The sequence below is a fragment of the Aotus nancymaae genome, unplaced genomic scaffold, assembly GCF_030222135.1.
Source record: "Aotus nancymaae isolate 86718 unplaced genomic scaffold, 86718_ANA_hifiasm-v0.15.2.pri h1tg000007l, whole genome shotgun sequence".
Classification (NCBI taxonomy): Eukaryota; Metazoa; Chordata; class Mammalia; order Primates; family Aotidae; genus Aotus; species Aotus nancymaae.
The window spans coordinates 33,314,014-33,333,808 of record NW_026988418.1 but is presented as its reverse complement, the minus strand read 5'-3'; the positions used below and the strand labels follow the sequence as shown (position 1 = coordinate 33,333,808).

The 19,795-nt window shown below is 34.5% G+C and overlaps 1 protein-coding gene across 2 annotated transcripts in view; it reads left to right on the top strand.

The window, feature by feature from the left end:
- Nucleotides 1-19,795, top strand: part of LRRC40 (leucine rich repeat containing 40) — a 77,457-nt gene that overhangs the window by 34,643 nt on the left and 23,019 nt on the right. For both annotated transcript variants that reach the window (XM_012442557.2, XM_012442558.3), the window contains exons 8-10: nt 1,625-1,712; nt 1,827-1,872; nt 14,153-14,261. In XM_012442557.2, the coding sequence (XP_012297980.2) occupies nt 1,625-1,712; nt 1,827-1,872; nt 14,153-14,261 (243 nt within the window). The remainder of the gene's footprint in view (nt 1-1,624; nt 1,713-1,826; nt 1,873-14,152; nt 14,262-19,795) is intronic.

Here is a 19,795-nt window from a genome sequence, read left to right as displayed (position 1 = left end):
TTGTTTTATTTAAAACAGTTCCTAGAATTTGATGCTTCTGGTCTTCCAACCAGCAATTAATTGGGAACCACCATATTGTAAGATTAAACCCTAGTCTTTTTAGCCTAACATTCAAGGGCGTCTCACATTCAGACTTAATTCATCATTTGTTACTTTGTACTCATACAGGTGTCTTGCTCTCTGACTACATTGGGCTATAAATACACCAACCCTTTCTTTGTTTTATTCCTTTATTCTAGAATGCTTTTTTTTTCCTAATAGTATTTCATTTTTCATTTTAAGTCCAAATCTGGTTTTTGCAACTCCCTTCTCCCCCTTAAAGCCCCACCAGTGTCTGTACCTCTACTCTTATAACAACTTGACTTGTTTAGCATTTGTCTTATTATATATGTTTTTTTGATATATTCATTTGTTAATATGTAGCTTAATATACAATAAAATTTACCAATCAAGCATACAATTTGGTGATTTTTGGCAAAGATATATATTTGTGTCACCATGATCACAGCTATGTAAACCATTTCTGTCTCCATAAAAAGTTTCCTCATACCTTTTGCAGTCAATCCCCTTTACATACCCCAACACCTGGCAACTACTGATGTACTCTGTTACTATATTTTTGTCCTTTTTAGAATGTCACATAAATGGAATTACATAGAATGTGGTTTTTGTGTCTGGCTTCTTTCATATAACATAAAGTTTTTTTGTGATTCATTCATGTGGTTGTATTGCTGAGTGGTTCTCCATTGTAGAGATATACCACAGTTCACATGTCTTGTAAGTTGTTAATGGACATTTGAGTTTTCTTTGATTTTTTGCTATTATAAACATTTGTGTGCAAGTTTCTGTGTGGACATTATTTTCATTTCTCTTGGGTAAAGGTGTAGCAGTGGGTTTGCCTAGTTGTATGTATGGTGACCATATGTTTAAAAGACTCCACTTTTGAAAGTGGCTGTACTATTTTATATTCTCACCAGCATTGTAAGATAATAGTTATTACGTTTTAGTTAGCTGTTTGTGTTTTTTTTCCTTTGTTCAACTGAGGACTTGAGAACAAAAATCTTGATATCACTATACCAGTGCCCTATATTTTGCAGATGCTTAATAGATTTTATTGATATTGAATTTTTGGGTATAAATGGTTTTTTTAATGTGCCAAAGATAAAAATGACATTTCTTATTGAATGGAAACATGAATTGGACATACAAAAATTATCTTTTTCTCTTTATTTGTCATTGTTTTTCAATTAGAATTTTGTTTCCTTGCTTGAAGTGTAAAATCAAAACATTTAGTATCGGTGAGGATGCCTATCCTGAAACGCCGTTTGATTCAAATTTATGTTTAACATTTACTTTTTTAGCAAATGTTACAATTTAACAAATATTTTGTAGCTCAAATTCTTTTTTAATTAATCTCAATATGACAGTTTTGAAAACAAATCTGATTTTTCTTTTATATGTTTAGCATTTATCTTAAAGGGAAATGTTTTAGGCCTGCATTACTTGGCCTTTCTTTGAAACTATTCTGTGATATGTTGTTTGCCATATGTTGTTTTCTAGACAACTCTGGTTGGAGAATACTTATATTTGATGCCTTCCCTAAAATAAATTTAATCTTTTATAGTCTGCCTTATTCATTGGGGAACCTTCATTTGAAATTTTTGGCATTAGAAGGAAATCCTCTGAGAACAATTCGAAGAGAAATTATAAATGTAAGTGTATTTGGAATTCAGCTCTTTGTTTTTAAATTGAAATTCAGACATATATGTTGATCTATAAAACTGCAAGGTATGTCTTGGTGAATGTCTTTGTCTCCACCCTTTTAGAAAGGAACACAAGAAGTCCTAAAATATCTACGAAGCAAGATCAAAGGTACTTTAAAGTTTTCTTTTACATTTTGAAGGGTTCATAAAAAGTAGTGAAGAATTAATAGTATGTGAATTTAAAAGTATTTTGGGTACACATATTTGGAAGTAATAGATCCTGGCAGGTGTGACTCTAATTCTAAATCCATATAGGCTGTAAGTATGCTGTAAGTATGGGTTTTATTGACTGGTAAGCATATTGACAGGTATTTTATTATCTACTTTTCATGCACAGCTTCGCAAAACTCTGACAAAAATTAAGACAAAACACACCTTTCAGTATATGTTAATTTAGCAAGAATATGTACCAAAAGTGAAAATAGTACAATAAACTTAATTTTTAATAATTCACTAAACATGTGATAGACCCAGTTTTTATTTTGTCTCTATCATTATAGAATAAACTAAAATATTTTGGGAAAAAAAGTCATACAAATGTTTTGCTAAGTGACAAACCACTCTAAAACATAGTGGCTAAATGCAGCAGCTGTTAATTTAGCTCACAACTCTGTTGGTTATGCATAGCTTAGCTTAGCACTATGTTGCCAGTCAACATATATTAAATAAGATAATTGCATAGTTTAGCTATTTGTTTTCTACTTTATCTTTCAAGTAAATTATTAAAATAATTTTCTAAGGCTCTTATTTTCTATCAATGAAAGTGTTTCCTTTCTTCTCCAGATATGCTTTCTCGTCTAGAACAAACTGATTATTCTGACATGAATCAGTTAGAGGTCATGTCAGAATGATCAAAATTTTATGAACAGAAAGCCAAGATGAACTTTATGTAAGTTCCAGTTATATACAAACATTTTTGCTAGACAGCTTCTATCCAAAGATAGGAGAATAAATCCATGCATATAATTTTATTATTTCTCAAAACTCCACAAAAAGAAAATTGGTAATGAAAATGTTTTAAAGGTATACATCCATAAAGACAGGGAGAATGGGGGAAAAATAAAATAATAAATATGTGGACATTAGAAAGTGAGTTGTTTAGTCTGTTTGGGTTACTATAACAAAATATCTTAGACTCTAATTTATAAATAACAGAAATTTATTGCTCATGGTTCTAGAGAACTATGATTAAAGCACCAGCAGATTTGGTGTCTGGTAAGAACCTGTTCCTTATTAGGGCTCTGACCTCAGTGTCTAGTTACTTTACAAAGGCCCTACCTCTTAATACTGTTACCGCTGTGGTTAGATTTCAACATAGGAATTTTGGAGTGACACATACATTTAGGCCATACCATAAGTAAGCAAATGGTAACTGAGTTAGTAGATCAGAAAGACCTTTTGGCCATTATGGATAATGCTGTAATAAACATTCATGTATACGTTTCAGTGTGAATGCATGTTTTCATTTCTCTCGGGTGTATATACCTAGGAGTAACATATTTCTCAGTTATAGCATAACTCTATGTTTAATCATTTGAGGAACTGCGAAACTATTTTCCAAAACAACTGCACCAATTTACATTCTTAACAGTAGTATATGAGGGTTCTGATTCCCCTACATCCTTATCAACATTTGTTATCTGACTCTGATTCTAGCCGTCTTGGTGGGTCTGAAATGGTATCTCATTGTGGCTTTGATTTGCATTTTTCTCATGAGTAATGGTGGAGAGAGCATCTTTTCCTGTGCTTTATTGGCCATTTGTGCATCTTTAGAGAAATGACTATTCAGGTCCTTTGTCCATTTAAAATTTTCTTTTTAATCATTGTTCTGTAAGAGTTCTTTACATATTTTAATTACAAATCCCTAGTTAGGTATATGATTTGCACATATTTTATAGTTTGCTGTGGATTGTCTTTTCGTTTTCTTGATGTTGTTCTTTGAAGTATAAAAGTTTTAATTTTGGAGAAGTCCAATTTTTCAATTTTTTTTCTTTTTTGTTCATGTTTTTGGTTTTATATCTAAGAAAGCTTTACAAAATCCCAGGTTATAAAGATATGGCCTATACTTTCTTCTAAATATTTTATACTTTTGTTTTTAAATTTAGGTCTTTGATCAATTTTGAATTATTTTTTATATGCAGTGTGAGGTAAGGATCCAATTTCATTGTTTTGTATGTGGCTATTCAGTTTCTCAGCACCATTTGAAAAGAGTATTCTTAGTATTCTTTCTGCTTTGAATGGTCTTGGCATTCTTGTCAAAAATCAACTGACTATAAATGTATTTGGTTTATTTCTCTGCCATCAGTTTTAGTCTATTGATCTATATGTCTGTCCTGTGCTAGTTTCACACTGTCTTGATTACCCTTGCTTTGTAATAAGTTTTGAAATCAAATCAGGAAGATTGACGGCTCCCACTTATTCTCCTTTCTCAGGGTTGCTTTGGCTATTCTGGATTTCTTGCAATTCCATATAAATTTTAGAATTAACTTGTTAGTTCTACAAAGATAAAGATTCTGCATTTCTGTAGATCAGTTTGGGGAACATTATCATCCTAACAATATTAAGTCTAGCATTCATGAGCATGGAATGTTTTCCTATTTTAGATCTTTAATTTCTTTAAACAATGTTTTACAGTTTTCAGAATATAAGTTTTATATTTCTCTTAAATTTATTCCTATTTTATTATTTTTGATGCTATTAGGAGTATAATTGTTTTCTTAATTCCATTTTTGTGCTGTTCTTTGCAATTGTATAGGAATACAATGATTTTTGAATGCTGATTTTGTATCTTGCAGCCTTGCTGAAACAATTAGTTCCGATACTTTTTTGGTGTATTCCTTTAGATGTTCTATATACAAGATTGTGTCATTTGCAAATAGAGATAGTTTTACTTCTTCCTTTCCAATCTGGATGCCTTTTATTTCTTTTCTTGCCTAATTCCCTTGGCTAGACCCTCCAGGACAATAATGAATAGGAGGACTGAGATTGGACATCTCTGGGGGAAAGCATCTAGGTTTTCATTATTAAGTATCGTTAAGTTAGCAGTGGGTTTTTTGTAGACGACCTTTATCATGTTAAGGAAGTTCCCTTCTATTTCTAGTTTTTGAGGGTGTTTATTCTAAGAGTCCTTGAGTTTTGTCACATTTTTTTTCTGCATCTGTTGAGATGGTCATGTGATTTTAAAAATTCTATTAATATGTTGATTTTCAGATGGTGAATCAACTTGCATCCATGGCTAAATCCCACTTGGTAATGGTGTATAATTCTTTGTATATGTTGCTAGATTTGTTTTTTAGTATATTGTTGTGGATTTTTATGTCCTTATACATGAGAGTTATTGATCTGTTGTTTTCTTGTGATTTTTTTTTTTTTTCCTGGTTTGGGTAATAGCCTAATACTGGTATCATAAAATGAGTTGGAAAATGTTCCCTTCTCTTTTGTTTTTTGGGTGAATTTATGAAGAGTTGTATTCATGTTTTGAAAGTTTGGTAGAATTCAGCAGTGAAGACATTTAGGCATGGACTTTTTTTTGCGACTTGGTTTTTTAATTACTCTTCACTTAGATTGTTTCTTCTTGAGTCATTTTGGTAGTTTGCATCTTTCTAGAAATGTGTCCATTTTATCTGAGTTATTTAATTTGTTGGTATATAGTTGGTCATAGTTTATCCTTTACATTTTTGTAAGGTTAGTAATAATGTCCCCTCTTTCATTTCCGATTCTAGTAATGTGAATCTTCTCTCTTTTTTTCTAGGCCACACTAGCTAAAGATTTGTCAATTTTGTTGACTTTCCAAAGAATGAGTTTTTAGTTTCATTGATCTTCTCTATTGTTTTTCTATTCTCTATTTCATTAATTAACACTAATTATTTGTTTCCTTCTAATTGGTTTAGGTTTATATTGCAGGTACAACTGATTGGGGCCAGCATTGTGGGCGGTAAAAGAATTTACCAAGACAGTTGTAGTAAAGAAAGGCAGATTTATTAGAGAAAGTATGAAGATATGTTGCAGGGTTGCAACAAGTAGCACAGCAGAGAAGGGGCTGTCTGCCAATAGGCAGGTGCTGAAGGGGAGTTTTATAGGGTCCTGTGTGGAGTGGGCTATGTGGAACAAAGTCGTGCTGCTGGGGTTGTGTACAGAGCCAGGTATTTGGGAACAGAATGTTGTGCAAGCAAATTGTCTGTAATTAGAGTTTTTCTATGATTAGCTGTCTCTTGGAACAATTGTTCTCCCCCACCTCGGATCCCTTTTCATTGTTGCTTACTTATCAGGACTCCAGAGTTTAATTTGCTCTTTTTTTCTAGTATCTTATGGTGGAAAGTTAGGTTATTGATTTTGGGATCTTTTTTCTTGACATAGGCATGTATAGTTATAAATTCACCTCTAAGCATGGCATTATCTACAGCTCATAAGTTTTGATATGTTGTGTCATTTTCATTTATCTCAAAGTATTTTCTGATGTCTTCTTTGACCCATTGGTTGTTTAAGAATATGTCGTTAAATTTCCATTATAATGTGCTCCCAACATAAAACAATGTTCTAAGTCATTTTATCTGATATTAGTGTAGACACTTAATTTTGTAGTTGTCTTATTGCCTGGTTCTTTCCTGTGAACTTGCTTGCATACAGTCTGCTGTGTACAGTCTAGGCTGTATCTTCTGTAGATCCAGGAATTCATCCCAACTGCCTTTTACCACAACCTTCATTGTTTTAGAAAGCTTTCATGCTTGTTGTGAGTGAAGTCAGTTCCCTTGGGATGAGATTAGGAGCTGGTTTTATGACCTGTTTCTCACCTAAACAGAATCTTTGAGCTGGGACTGTGGAGCTGGGAATATGGAAGATGCCAAGCTTCTCTGAGAGTGACACTCCCCTCTAGGAGCTGAACACTCAATAGAAGGAGTCAGCAGTAGCCTTAGGTTCTCTTGGTTTGCTTCTCCTTTATTTGAACCAGCAACTTCTGAGCCAGGGGAAGAGCAATCAGGGCCCCAGTGTTCTCATCATGCCAAGCTCAAGGTAGAATCTCCTTTCTATGCATGGGACTGGAGTGGAAGAAGGGAGTCCTCAGGGATTTAGCATTAACAATAGGCAGCTGGTGACAGGATGAGAAATGCTGACATCCATCTCTGGAAGAAAGCTCTCTGACAACAGAGCAATACTCCTTCTCAAAATAAATAAATAAAAATAGAATCATTTCCAGAGGCTTTAAATTATTATTATTATTTTTTGCTTTATTTTATTTTATTTTTTTTTGAAACAGTGTCTTGCTCTGTCACCCAGGCTGGAGTGCAGTGGTACAATCTCGGCTCACTACAACCTCCGCCTCTCAGCTTCAAGCAATTCTTCTGCCTCAGCCTCCCGAGTAGCTGGGATTACAGGCATGTGCCACCACACCCGCCTAATTTTTTTGTATTTTTAGTAGAGATGGGGTTTCACCATGTTGGCCAGACTGGTCTTGAACTCCTGACCACGTGCCTCAGCCTCCCAAAGTGCTGGGATTACAGGCGTGAGCCGCTGTGCCCAGCCTTATTTTAAATTTAAATTAAATTAAATTAAATTAAATTTTTTTTTTTTTTACAATTTTTAACCAGCTTTTTCTGAGGAGCAGATTAGCAGAGCTCCTCTTGCTGCCATGATGGAAGTTGATCCTCTGGGAAGTATATTTTCTATGTGGAGTCTGTGCAAAAGGAGAACAAAAATTGGGTAAAACTAGCATATTGCCACAGTAAGCAGTAATTTAAAGCTCATTGGTCAAATGTCAGTAGAATCTTTTACTGGGAACGTCTCCATATATATCTTTGCCTTCATCTTAGTTTTTCATAGCTTTTCTGTCTTTCAGCCTTTTATGTTGTCTCTTTTCCTGTTTCTTTCTTCTTTTTTTTTTTCTTTTTTTTTCTCCTTTCTTTTGGGGATGAGGAAAATTTTTTTAGAACAGGATTGTAAGCCAAGGGAAAACCAAGCAAAAGACAAATGCATGTAAGGAATGGCCTTGTTGTTTAAGAAGTTCAGAAGTAGAGAATATCCAGCTCATCTACTTTAAAAAATAAAAAAAGAGGAATATCCAAATAATGAATATTCAAAGCCTGGGAGAGTAATTTCCCAAAAAGAATTTTTTTAATTTTTAATTATTTATTTATTTTTAGAATCGAGGTCTTGCTCTGTTTCTTGGGCTGAAGTACAGTGGCACTATATTAGTTCTCTGCAGCCTCAACCTTCTGGGCTCAAGCAATCCTTGTGCCTCAGTCTTCCAATTACGATTATAGGTGTGCGACACTACACCTGGCTATTTTTATTTTTTTTGTAGAGACAGGGTCTTGCTATTTGCTCATTGTGGTCTTGAACTCCTAGACTCAAGTGATCATCCTGCCTCAGACCCCCAAAGTGTTGGGATTTACAGGCGTGAGCCACCATGACCAGCCTGTATTTATTTATTATTTATAAACTTTCAGTTTGTTGCTGTGCTTCTTGCCAATAATTGATCATGTTATTAACATCCTGTCAGTCTTCCTTCTCTCCCTCGTTACTCAATCACAATTAAATAATATCCCTGGGTATTTCTGGGATTTAGTTATCTCTTCCATTTTTCTTGGTGTTTTTACAGGTATACATACTTAGAAAATGCATACTTAGAAAATTCCTTTTGACTTCAAAATAGGTTGAATTATTCAAAGCATATATTGGCAAGACTGTTAAAACTGTGATAATCATATGAAGAACAGTTATGTGTGTGCATGATCTAAGCGGAATTTCAAATAGAACTGAAACATTTATTTTGAATTAATACTTAACTTTGCACATACATACAAGTAAAGGGCTGAAGACTTTTTTTTAAGTCAAAGCATAACTTTATTATCTATAAGTAATAAGTATTTTCTCAGTGAAAAGATGCTCAGTGAAAGAGCAGTCTACATACTTATCTAGAGGCACTTAAGAATCACTTGTGGCGCTTTTAAAAAAACACAATGCCCAGGCCAGACTTTAGCCCAATTAAATCTGAATTTGGGGGTAATGGGGCTTAAATAGTTAAACAATAGTTAGAGTGGAATTGCATTTAATTATTTCTACATTTTCTGGAGCTCTTTGAGGAAAAGGTTGGGACACTTCATTGCTTCATATTTTTGTTTCCTTCAGCTTTTTGTCTCTGCTTTCTAACTACTCTTTTCTGTTTTAGAGGTAAAAATTCATTAGCAAAAATTGAAAACAGTGCCAATCATTTGATTCAAAAGATGCTGGTAGAATGAGATAAAAACTTTGTGCTGAAATGAGTAGAAACTACTAACTTTAAAGAAACTGAACAATCCAGAGGCATGAAATTATGTACCAGTTTAAAATAAACTTAGATTTTTATTAAATGGCACTTGTCTGTGATGCTTCAAATGTAGAAACGTGGTCCACAGATTCCTCAAACTCCATTGTGTCAAAGAAAAATCTTGTTCTCTTTTAAAGCTTATTAAGTTTCGGTCATGATTAGTTTATATTGTTTCCAATTCTAGCAGAAGTGAAGTAATTCATGTAGGATTTAGATAAACTTTCTGCAATGTACTATTATTTATCTTTTGCTAGAAAGAGTAACTATACAAGTCCCAGATAGCCTACAAATATAACTCTGAAGTTATTATTATTGAAAAATTAATCTTTCTAATCTAGAGTACTTAAACCGTTCTCCACAGATGATCGTTATTATTATAATTTTTACATTTTAATTGGTATGTTGTTATATTGAGCCTGTACATCTCTATCTATAAAATGCAGATAACACCATTTTGAAAGCTTTGTTTTTGAGAATCACAATTTCATGAAGTAGCATTGTGTGGAATTACCCTACAGTGTCCTTGATTCATCTAGATAGTATTAAACTTTCTTATTTGGTTATCACAGACTTTCAAATAATCCTGGCATCTATTTACTTGTTCTCTGTTCTAAATTGATATTTACCTAGCCTACATCAATAGGCTAGGTAATAGATATCAATGGAGATTGAGTCAGTGATGGTGTCCCCTCTACAATTATGTTGCAACTTAATCCCCAGTGCAACAGTACTGTGAATTGTGGCCTTTGGGAGGAGTTTGAGTCTTACAGGCTCCACTCATCAATAGGCTAGGTAAATATCAATGGAGTATAATTTAAAACTTTGTTTTTATTGCTTATATGATATCTTTTTAAAGACTAGATTTGAGGTCTGCAAATTAGCAATCAAACATGCAAATCTTACACTCATTACAGTTTGTGATAAGCTCAAAGGATAGATTTTAAAGGAAGACCCTCGTAAGAGCATCTCAAGTTGGAGATAAGTGATTGCAACTTTATTGATGGAAGACGTGTTCCAGTGGTGGTGATATTATGCCTGCCAACAGTGAGGTCCTGCCAGATTGATAAAGTTCCCCAATGGGTGCTGCTATGGTTTCAGTGATGATGTCCCCTCTACAATTATGTTGAACTTAATCCCCAGTGCAACAGTACTGAGAATTGTGACCTTTGGGAGGAGATTGAGTCTTAAGGCCTCCACTCTCATGAATAGGATTGGCACCCTTGTAAAAGGGTTTGAGGTTGAAGGCAGTGTTCTCTTGCACTTCTGCCTTATGCCATATGAGGACACAGCAAGAATGCCCCCAGCAGACACCAAATGCTGGGCCTCGATCTTAGACTTCTCCGCCCTCACAATTGTGAGAAATAGATGTGTGTTGTTTATAAATTACCCAGTTTTGGTGTTTTTTTTTTTTTTTAAATTAACTGCATTGCCTGAGGAAGTTTGTGGTATTTTGTTATAGTAGCACAAATGGACTAAGACAAGTCCCAACTCCAATTATGCCATTGTGGCATTAAGCTTAATTACTTTATTTGATTGTAAAAATTGCCTTTATTCAAGCTCTATCACCTGATTCTGATATCTGTGTTCTGAGTTTAATTTCTTGCTGTGTCACCAGGATCATCTTTCTATGCTACCTTTGATAGACATAATAATGACCCTTCAGTGATGGCCACACCCTAATCCCTGAAACCTGTGACTAGGTTACCTACATGGCAAAAGGCAATTAAGATTGCTAATTGATTGACTTCAAAATAAGGACATTATTATTGTGTTGGCCCAGTATAATCACAAGGATTCTTAAAAGTAGAAGAGAGAAGCAGAAGAGGAGGTCAGCATAATAGGATGTGAGAAGAACCCACTGTTACTGGCTTAAGATGGAGGACGAAGGCCATGAAGTAAGGAGTATGAGGTGCCTACTATGAGTTGAAAAGGGCAAGGAAACAGATCTTTTTTAGAAAAAGGAATGCAGGCAGACCTGCCAAAACCCTGATTTTATCCCAATGAGACCCATTGCAGACTTATGAACTACAAAACTGTAAGATAACGTTTGTGTGTTTTAAGCTACATTTGTGGTAACTTGTTAAAGCAACCATGGAAAACTGCCCGTAAATTGGACATAACATAATTTATGGCAGTAAGTTCATATATTAATGAATTGGAATCATATTTTCAGTTTCTTTTCAATCTTGTACTAAGGAACAGTCTTTGGGCAATTATTGACTATGTTAACAGGCTTAGGATGGACTCTGTACAATGGGCCTGGCCATAGTTTATCACACACAGTGTCTTACTCATTTTTGTGTCCCCAGCACTTAGTACAATGCCAGAGTAGAAGCACAGTAACAATTTGGGGGATAAATGAATACACTTGTTGTAATTAGATCTAAACCCAGGGATTGCTGCTTGTTATGTATTATCAATTTAGGTTTATCATCTTTCATGTGATAAAGGTGGGATGCTTGACTAGAGAAATAGGTTTGGATGGCGGTTCTCAAACTTTAGTGTCCATTGGCATCACCTGAAGGGCTTGGTGAAACAGATTTCTGGGCTCCACTCAGAATTTATGATTCATAGGTTTGGGGTTGAGCCTAAAAGTTTGCATTTCTAACAAGTTCCTAGGTTAAAGTGATGTTGCTGTTCTGGGGACCACACTTTGGGGCATTTTATGCCTCTGTCCCTCTCAGGTGTCTTCTCAGGGGACAAGCTAGTTCTGCATGTTCTCCAAGAATTACCTGCTTTTCTTTTTGGAGCCACCCATTCTATCCTTAGGGGTTATACTCTACAGGCCTGGCTAACATATTTAGTAGTTTTCCTAAGGTTTATTCTTCTTCCACCCCTAGCCTTGTTGCCTCAGAAAATAATGATTCACTTAGTTCCTCTCATTTTAAGAGTAATATAGGATAATAAAATAAAATATTAAAAATATCTAAAAAATGAAATGGAGAAGTTTATAAGATGGCAAATTCTTTTAGCTTCTTTTATTATTGACAAGAATGTATAATTTCTTACTCTATTCTGAAGTGGTTACTCTCTTGGAAATTATCCTAAACACATACTGCTTCCATAAAAATACATTTAACATACATATATTATTGTACTTACCATACTATTTTGTAATTTTGTTTATCTTGTCCACTAGATTGAGTTCTTCTTCTTTCTTCACCTCTTAAATAGTACTTACTAGTTTATATGTGCTGGATAATATTGTAGAATGAAGGAACAAATAAATAACCAAGTGGACCCTAGGTTTTTACTTTTATTTCTAAGAGACAGTCAGGCTCATTAGCTTTTCTAACCCATTCTAAAACTTCTAAAGAGGCAGAGTGATCAGTACCTATTTGCTTCAAAGGGATAAATTAAAGCTCTGAAAACTTCATTCTAGGTGACACTTGTTCAAATAAGTCACCCATCATGCCCTCTAACCTCATCAAATGAATGCATTTGAAAACTTCTTAAAAAGATTTCTCCATTCTTGCTTTATGTGATTGACGTCTTATTTGGCTATGTTCTTGTCAGTCACTTGTAAAATTAAACTTTTTTTTTTTTCTGTCTGGCAACTTATAGGATATTCTGTTCATTGCCATTGTTTGAAATTTTATGTTAATATACTTTGATGTGGTTCTACTTTTATTTATTGTGTTTGGCACTTATATGGTCCTTTGAGTTTGAAATTTTGGTGTTGTAAAAAATTATGTAGTTTTTTATTAATGAAAAAGACAGTAAATGCACATGGCAAAAAAAAAATCAATATGCAAAGATATATAATGAAAGGAAATCTCTCTTATAACAGTCTTCTCCCCAGAGACAGTAGACTCTCTCCTTATATTCTCCTTGATGCTAATTATTAAAAGGAGTTCTTTGGAAATTGTTGGGAATACCCCATCTCATTTCATGATCGTGGTAGTGTACATAGATATTTTTAAAACAATGCTGGATTTTGTTGCTAGTTTAATATTATCTCTCTGCTTATTTAATTTTGGCACTGTATTATATATTATATAAAGTAACTTACCCAAACTGCTAGGAGAGTAGTACTACCAGAGCATTAACTTAATAATAATACTTTCCTTGATGTCTTTCATTTCTGTTTGATATTCTGTCATTTATTCTGTGCTACTTCTGTGAATATTCATATGGTACATGCATGGGTAACAGTAATAATTTAATCATTATTGACTAATGAATAACTGATAGGCTCAATGCAAGAGAAATATACTTAGTAATATTCAAGAAATGTCTATTGAACGGCTACTGGGTTGAAGCAAGATCAGTGATATTGCTAATTTTTTGTTTTCTTTTGGCATGCCTTCTGCTATTATGTATGAATTTTGGGACTGTTTCATCATTTTCACAGTGTTGAAAAGCGCTAGTCTTATTTTACTTATCTCTATACTGTTCAAGTCTTTTTTGCAAAAATATCACAAAGCCATTTCTTTTAAAAAGTGTATTTTTTAATATATATACCATATGATGACAGTGTTAAACAGTATCTGGAGATTAGTAAGGTGATTGATGGTTTGTGAATGTGTGAGTATACATGCATATTAGGAAAATATTTATCAAAAATAAAGCCTTGCATTTGCTAAGAAATAACTCTTAAAATATAAAATGTACCAAAGACCCAATTATGCAAATTATCAAATTTTAAGTGATTGAGGATAATCAATTTTATTGTCTCCTAAACTGAAAGCATATGCTTCTTAGTCATTTGAGGGAAATAATATTTTACCTTCATCAACAGATTTCTTCTAATTGACCATATTATTTTGCATAAGAGGAAGAATTACTTATTATTTGTTCTTATACATCATAGTTATTCTATGAAGGTTCTTTCTTACTGCTAAATTTCCTTTCGGTAGGATTTACTAAACAGTTTTGAAGCCATGCTACAGTAACTTTTATCTATTTTCTATTAATTAAATATTAAATTTCAGACTGATAATTGAGTCATTGGAAATAAAGCATATAACTAAAGACATTCTTACCAATAATATCTAGAAATCATGTACACTGTTTTCATATATTAAGAATTTTAACAATGACTTTGTAGTATAAATATTGGCTTCATCTAACTTTTCTTTGCCAGATGATGGACCTAGCCAAAGAGACTCTGCTACTGAGACTGCCATGACGCTACCAAGTGAATCCAGAGTCAATATACATGCCATCGTCACATTAAAAATGTTAGACTATAGGTATGTAATTCATTATTATTATTATTATCATTATTATTATTACTTTGTAGAAGTAGGGTCTCACTGTGTTACCCAGGCTGGTCTTGAACTTCTTGGGCTCAACAATCCTCTTGCCTTGGCCTCCCAAAGTGCTAGGATTATAGGCTTGAGCTACCATGCCTAGCCTAATTTAATTTTTAAAAAATATTAGCATACACATAGGAAACTTTTCATAAGGAAATCCTTCAGAAAAAAGACAATTGTTGAGGAAAAATTCATTAGAGTACTTGACTTAGAATAATAGTAATTGTAAAAAAAAAAACCATGATGAAATAGAAGGATATTAAAAGTGTAATAAAAAATAGAATGATATTAAAAGTATACATGACCTTCAGTGCCCATTCCTTCTGCAGTTTGTGTTTTATTATGCTTGAGAGATAGATGGTTTTGTTAATAGTGATATTTTTTATAATGGGAACATTTTATTATTATAAAAAGAAAAGAATGACAATATTGATAATAAAGTTCTCTAACTCAGTAACCAGCATCCAGAGAGAATTTTATATTGGTGGATGTCTATGTTAGTAAATAAGAAACTAGTATCATATAGTTAATGAAAACCTTGATCAGCAGGCAAAGCTTGAGAGGTTGTACCCTGCTAATTTATCTGAACATAAGTCAAATAATATATCATAGTAATAATGTGCTCTGGTAGCAAATATACCAAAACTAAAAAATTACAATGTTAGTATATAAATTGACATGAACCCAAAAAATTTTAAATATTTTTTGTGAAAGTATATTAAATTGGAAAAGAAGATACCTATACAGAGATTGAAGGTAGTTGTCAAGGATCGTTTCAGTACTGTCTAAGGCAACAACCACCAAAAAATAAGCAAAACTGTTAAAGGTGTTGTAGCAATTGGTTCATTTATGGGTATTGTAGTAAAAATACAAAAGAATATAAACTCAAGTCAGATAGTTGACTAGATTTATTCAAGTATCTACACAACCAACATTAGTGTATGGTCTTTTTAAAGTATCAGTAAGAACTATCTTCTTAGCAGTCAGGATACAGTTTCCATTTCACATTTGTTGTGTTTCATTCACATTATTCTCACGTCTTGGCTGCCACTCTTAGAAATCACTACTTTAAGCAGCAAAATGGCAGGATCACATTCACATATAACAATATTAACCTTAAATGTAAATGGGCTAAAGGCCCCAATCAAAAGACACAGATTGGCAAATTCAATAAAAAGTCAAAACCCTTCAGTGTGCCGTATCCAGAAAACCCATCTCACATGCAAAGGCACACATAGGCTCAAAATAAAGGGATTGAGGAAGATTTACCAAGCAAATGGAGAGCAAAAAAAAGCAGGAGTTGCAATTCTAGTCTCTGATAAAATAGACTTTAAACCAACAGAGATCAAAAGAGACAAAGAAGAACATTACATAATAGTAAAAGGATCAGTGCAACAAGAAGAGCTAACGATCCTAAATATATAAGCAGCTAATACAGGAGCACCAAGATACATAAAGCAAGTTCTTAATGACCTACCAAGAGACTTAGACTCCCACACAATAATAGTGGGAGACTTTAACGCTCCACTGTCAATATTAGACAGATCAACAAGACAGAAAATTGAGGATATCCAGGACTTGAACTCAAATCTGGACCAAGTGGACCTAATAGAAATCTACAGAAATCTTCGCCCCAAATCCACAGAAAATACATTCTTCTCAGCACCACATCACACCTACTCTAAAATTGACCACATAACTGGAAGTAAATCACTCCTCAGCAAATGCAAAAGAACGGAAATCATAACAAACAGTCTCTCAGACCACAGTGCACTCAAATTAGAACTCAGGATTAAGAAACTCACTCAGAACCGTACAACTTCATGGAAACTGAACAATTGGCTCTTGAATGTTGACTGGATAAATAATGAAATGAAGGCAGAAATAAAGATGTTCTTTGAAACCAACAAGAATGAAGACACAACATACCAGAATCTCAGGGACACATTTAAAGCAGAGTCTAGAGGAAAATTTCTAGCAATAAATGCCCACATGAGAAGCAAGGAAAGATCTAAAATTGATACTCTATCATCAAAATTGAAAGAGCTAGAGGAGCATGATAAAAAAAAAAAAAAAAAAAACCTCAAAAGCCAGCAGAAGACAAGAAATAACAAAGATCAGAGCAGAACTGAAGGAGATAGAGACACAAAAAACCTTTCAAAAAATCAACAAATCCAGGAGCTGGTTTTTTGAAAAGATTAACAAAATAGACAGACCACTAGCCAGATTAATAAAAAAAAGAAAAGAGAGAAGAGTCAAATAGAAACAATAAAAAAACCATTAAAAGGATATCACCACTGATTCCACAGAAATGCAAACTACCATCAGATATTACTACAAACAACTCTACACACATAAACCAGTAAACCTGGAAGAAATGGATAAATTCCTGGACACTTACACCCTCTCAAGCCTAAACCAGGAGGAAGTCAAAACCCTGAATAGACCAATAACAAGGGGTGAAGTTGAGGCAGCAATAGCCTACCAAGAAAAAAAAGTCCAGGTCCAGATGGGTTCACAACCAAATTCTACCAGACATACAAAGAGGAGCTGGCACCACTCCTTCTGAAACTATTCCAAACGATCCAAAAAGAAGGAATCCTTCCCAAATCATTTTATAAGACCAACATCATCCTGATACCAAAACCCGGCAGAGACTCAACAAAAAAAGAAAACTTCAGGCTAATATCCATGATGAACAAAAATCTTCAATAAGATAGTGGCAAACCATTTGCAACAGCATATCAAAAAGCTTATCCATCACAATCAAGTAGGCTTCATGCAGGGGATGCAAGGCTGATTCAACATATACAAGTCTATAAATGTAATCCACCACATAAACAGAACCAAAGACAAAAACCACATGATTATCTCAGTAGATGCCGAGAAGGCCTTTGACAAAATTTAACAGCCCTTTATGCTAAAAACTCTCAATAAACTAGGTATCGACGGAACATATCTCAAAATAATAAAAGCTATTTACGACAAACCCACAGCCGATAGCATACTGAATGGGCAAAAACTGGAAGCATTCCCTCTGAAATCTGGCACAAGACAAGGATGCCCTCTCTTACCACTCCTATTGAGTATAGTATTGGAAGTTCTAGCCAGAGCAATCAGGCAAAAAAAAAAAAAAAAAAAAAAAAAAAAAAAAAAAAAGAAATAAAGGGTATTCAATTAAGAAAGGAGGAAGTCAGATTGTATATATTTGCAAACGACATGATTGTACGTTTAGAAGACCCCATCATCTCAACCCAAAATCTTCTGAAACTGAAAAGCAACTTCAGCAAAGTCTCAGGATACAAAATTAAGGTGCAGAAATCATACACATTCCTATACACCAATAACAGACTTAAAGAGAGTCAAATCAAGAATGAACTGCCATTCATAATTGCTACAAAGAGAATAAAATACCTGGAAATACAACTAACAAAGGATGTTAAGGACCTCTTCAAGGAGAACTACAAACTACTGCTCAAGGAAATAAGAGATGACACAAACAGATGAAAAAACATTCCATGCTCATGGTTAGGAAGAATCAGTATCATGAAAATGGCCATACTGCCCAAAGTAATTTATAGATTCAATGCTATCCCCATCAAGCTACCTATGACCATCTTCACAGAACTGGAAAAAACCACCTTAAACTTCATTTGGAACCAAGAGAGCCCACATAGCCAAGATAATCCTAAGCAAAAATAACAAAGCTGGAGGCATCACTCTACCTGACTTCAAACTATACTACAAGGCTATGGTAATCAAAACAGCATGGTACTGGTACCAAAACAAAGATAAAGACCAATGGAACAGAACAGAGGCCTCGGAGGCAACGCCACATATCTACAACCGTCTGATCTTTGACAAACCTGACAAAAACAAGCAATGGGGAAAGGATTCCCTGTTTAATAAATGGTGTTGGGAAAACTGGCTAGCCATGTGCAGAGAACAGAAACTGGACCCCTTCCTGACACCTTACACTAAAATTAACTCCAGATGGATGAAAGACTTAAACATAAGCCCTAACACCATAAAAACTCTAGAAGAAAACCTAGGCAAAACCATTCAGGACATAGGCATAGGCAAGGACTTCATGACTAAAACACCAAAAGCATTGGCAACAAAAACCAAAATAGGCAAATGGGATCTAATTAACCTGCAGAGCTTCTGCACAGCAAAAGAAACAATCATTAGAGTGAACTGGCAACCAACAGAATGGGAAAAAAATTTTGCAGTCTACCCATCTGACAAAGGGATAATATCCAGAATCTACAAAGAGCTAAAACAGATTTACAAGAAAAAAACAAACAAACCCATTCAAAAGTGGGCAAAGGATATAAACAGACACTTTTCAAAAGATGACATATATGAGGCCAACAAACATATGAAAAAATGCTCATCATCACTGGTCATTAGAAAAATGCAAATCAAAATCACATTGAGATAACACCTCACACCAGTTAGAATGGCGATCATTAAAAAATCTGGAGACAACAGATGCTGGAGAGGATGTGGAGAAATAGGAACACTTTTACACTGTTCAACCATTAGTTCAACCATTGTGGAAATTAGTTCAACCATTGTGGAAGACAGTGTGGCGATTCCCGAAGGACCTAGAAACAGAAATTCCATTTGACCCAGCAATCCCATTACTGGGTATATATCCAAAGGATTATAAATCCTATTATAAAGACACATGCACATGTATGTTCATTGCGGCACTGTTTACAATAGCAAAGACCTGGAACCAACCCAAATGACACTGATGATAGACTGGACAAGGAAAATGTGGCACATGTACACCATGGTATGCTATGCAGCCATAAAAAACAATGAGTTTGTGGCCTTTGTAGGGACATGGATGAATTGGAAACCATCATTCTCAGCAAACTGACACAAGAACAGAAAATCAAATACTGCATGTTCTCACTCATAGGTGGTTGTTGAACAATGAGAACACAGGGACACAGGGAGGGGAGCATCACACACTGGGGTATGTTGGGAGGAATAGGGGAGGTACAGCAGGGAGTAAGGAGGTTGGGGAGGGATAACATGGGGAGAAATGCCAGATATAGGTGACTGGGGGATGGAGGCAGCAAACCACATTGCCATGTAGGTACCTATGCAACAATCCTGCATGTTCTGCACATATACCCCAGAACATGAAGTGCAATAAAAAGAAAAATATATATATATAAAATAAAAAAAGAAATCACTACTCGAAGCTAAATTCCTTTTACCACACTAACACAGGTAGTTCTTCTTACAGAGCATGGCAAGTTAGCATTTTTTTTTTTTTTTGAGGCAGTGTCTTGCTCTGTTGTCCAGGTTGGAGTACAGTGGCATTATTTTGGCTCACTGTAACCTCCACCTCCTGGCTCAAGTGATCCTCCTTCCACCTCAGCCTCTCAAGTAGCTGGTACTGCTAAACACCATCATGCCCAGTTAATTTTTTTATTTTTTGTAGAGATGGG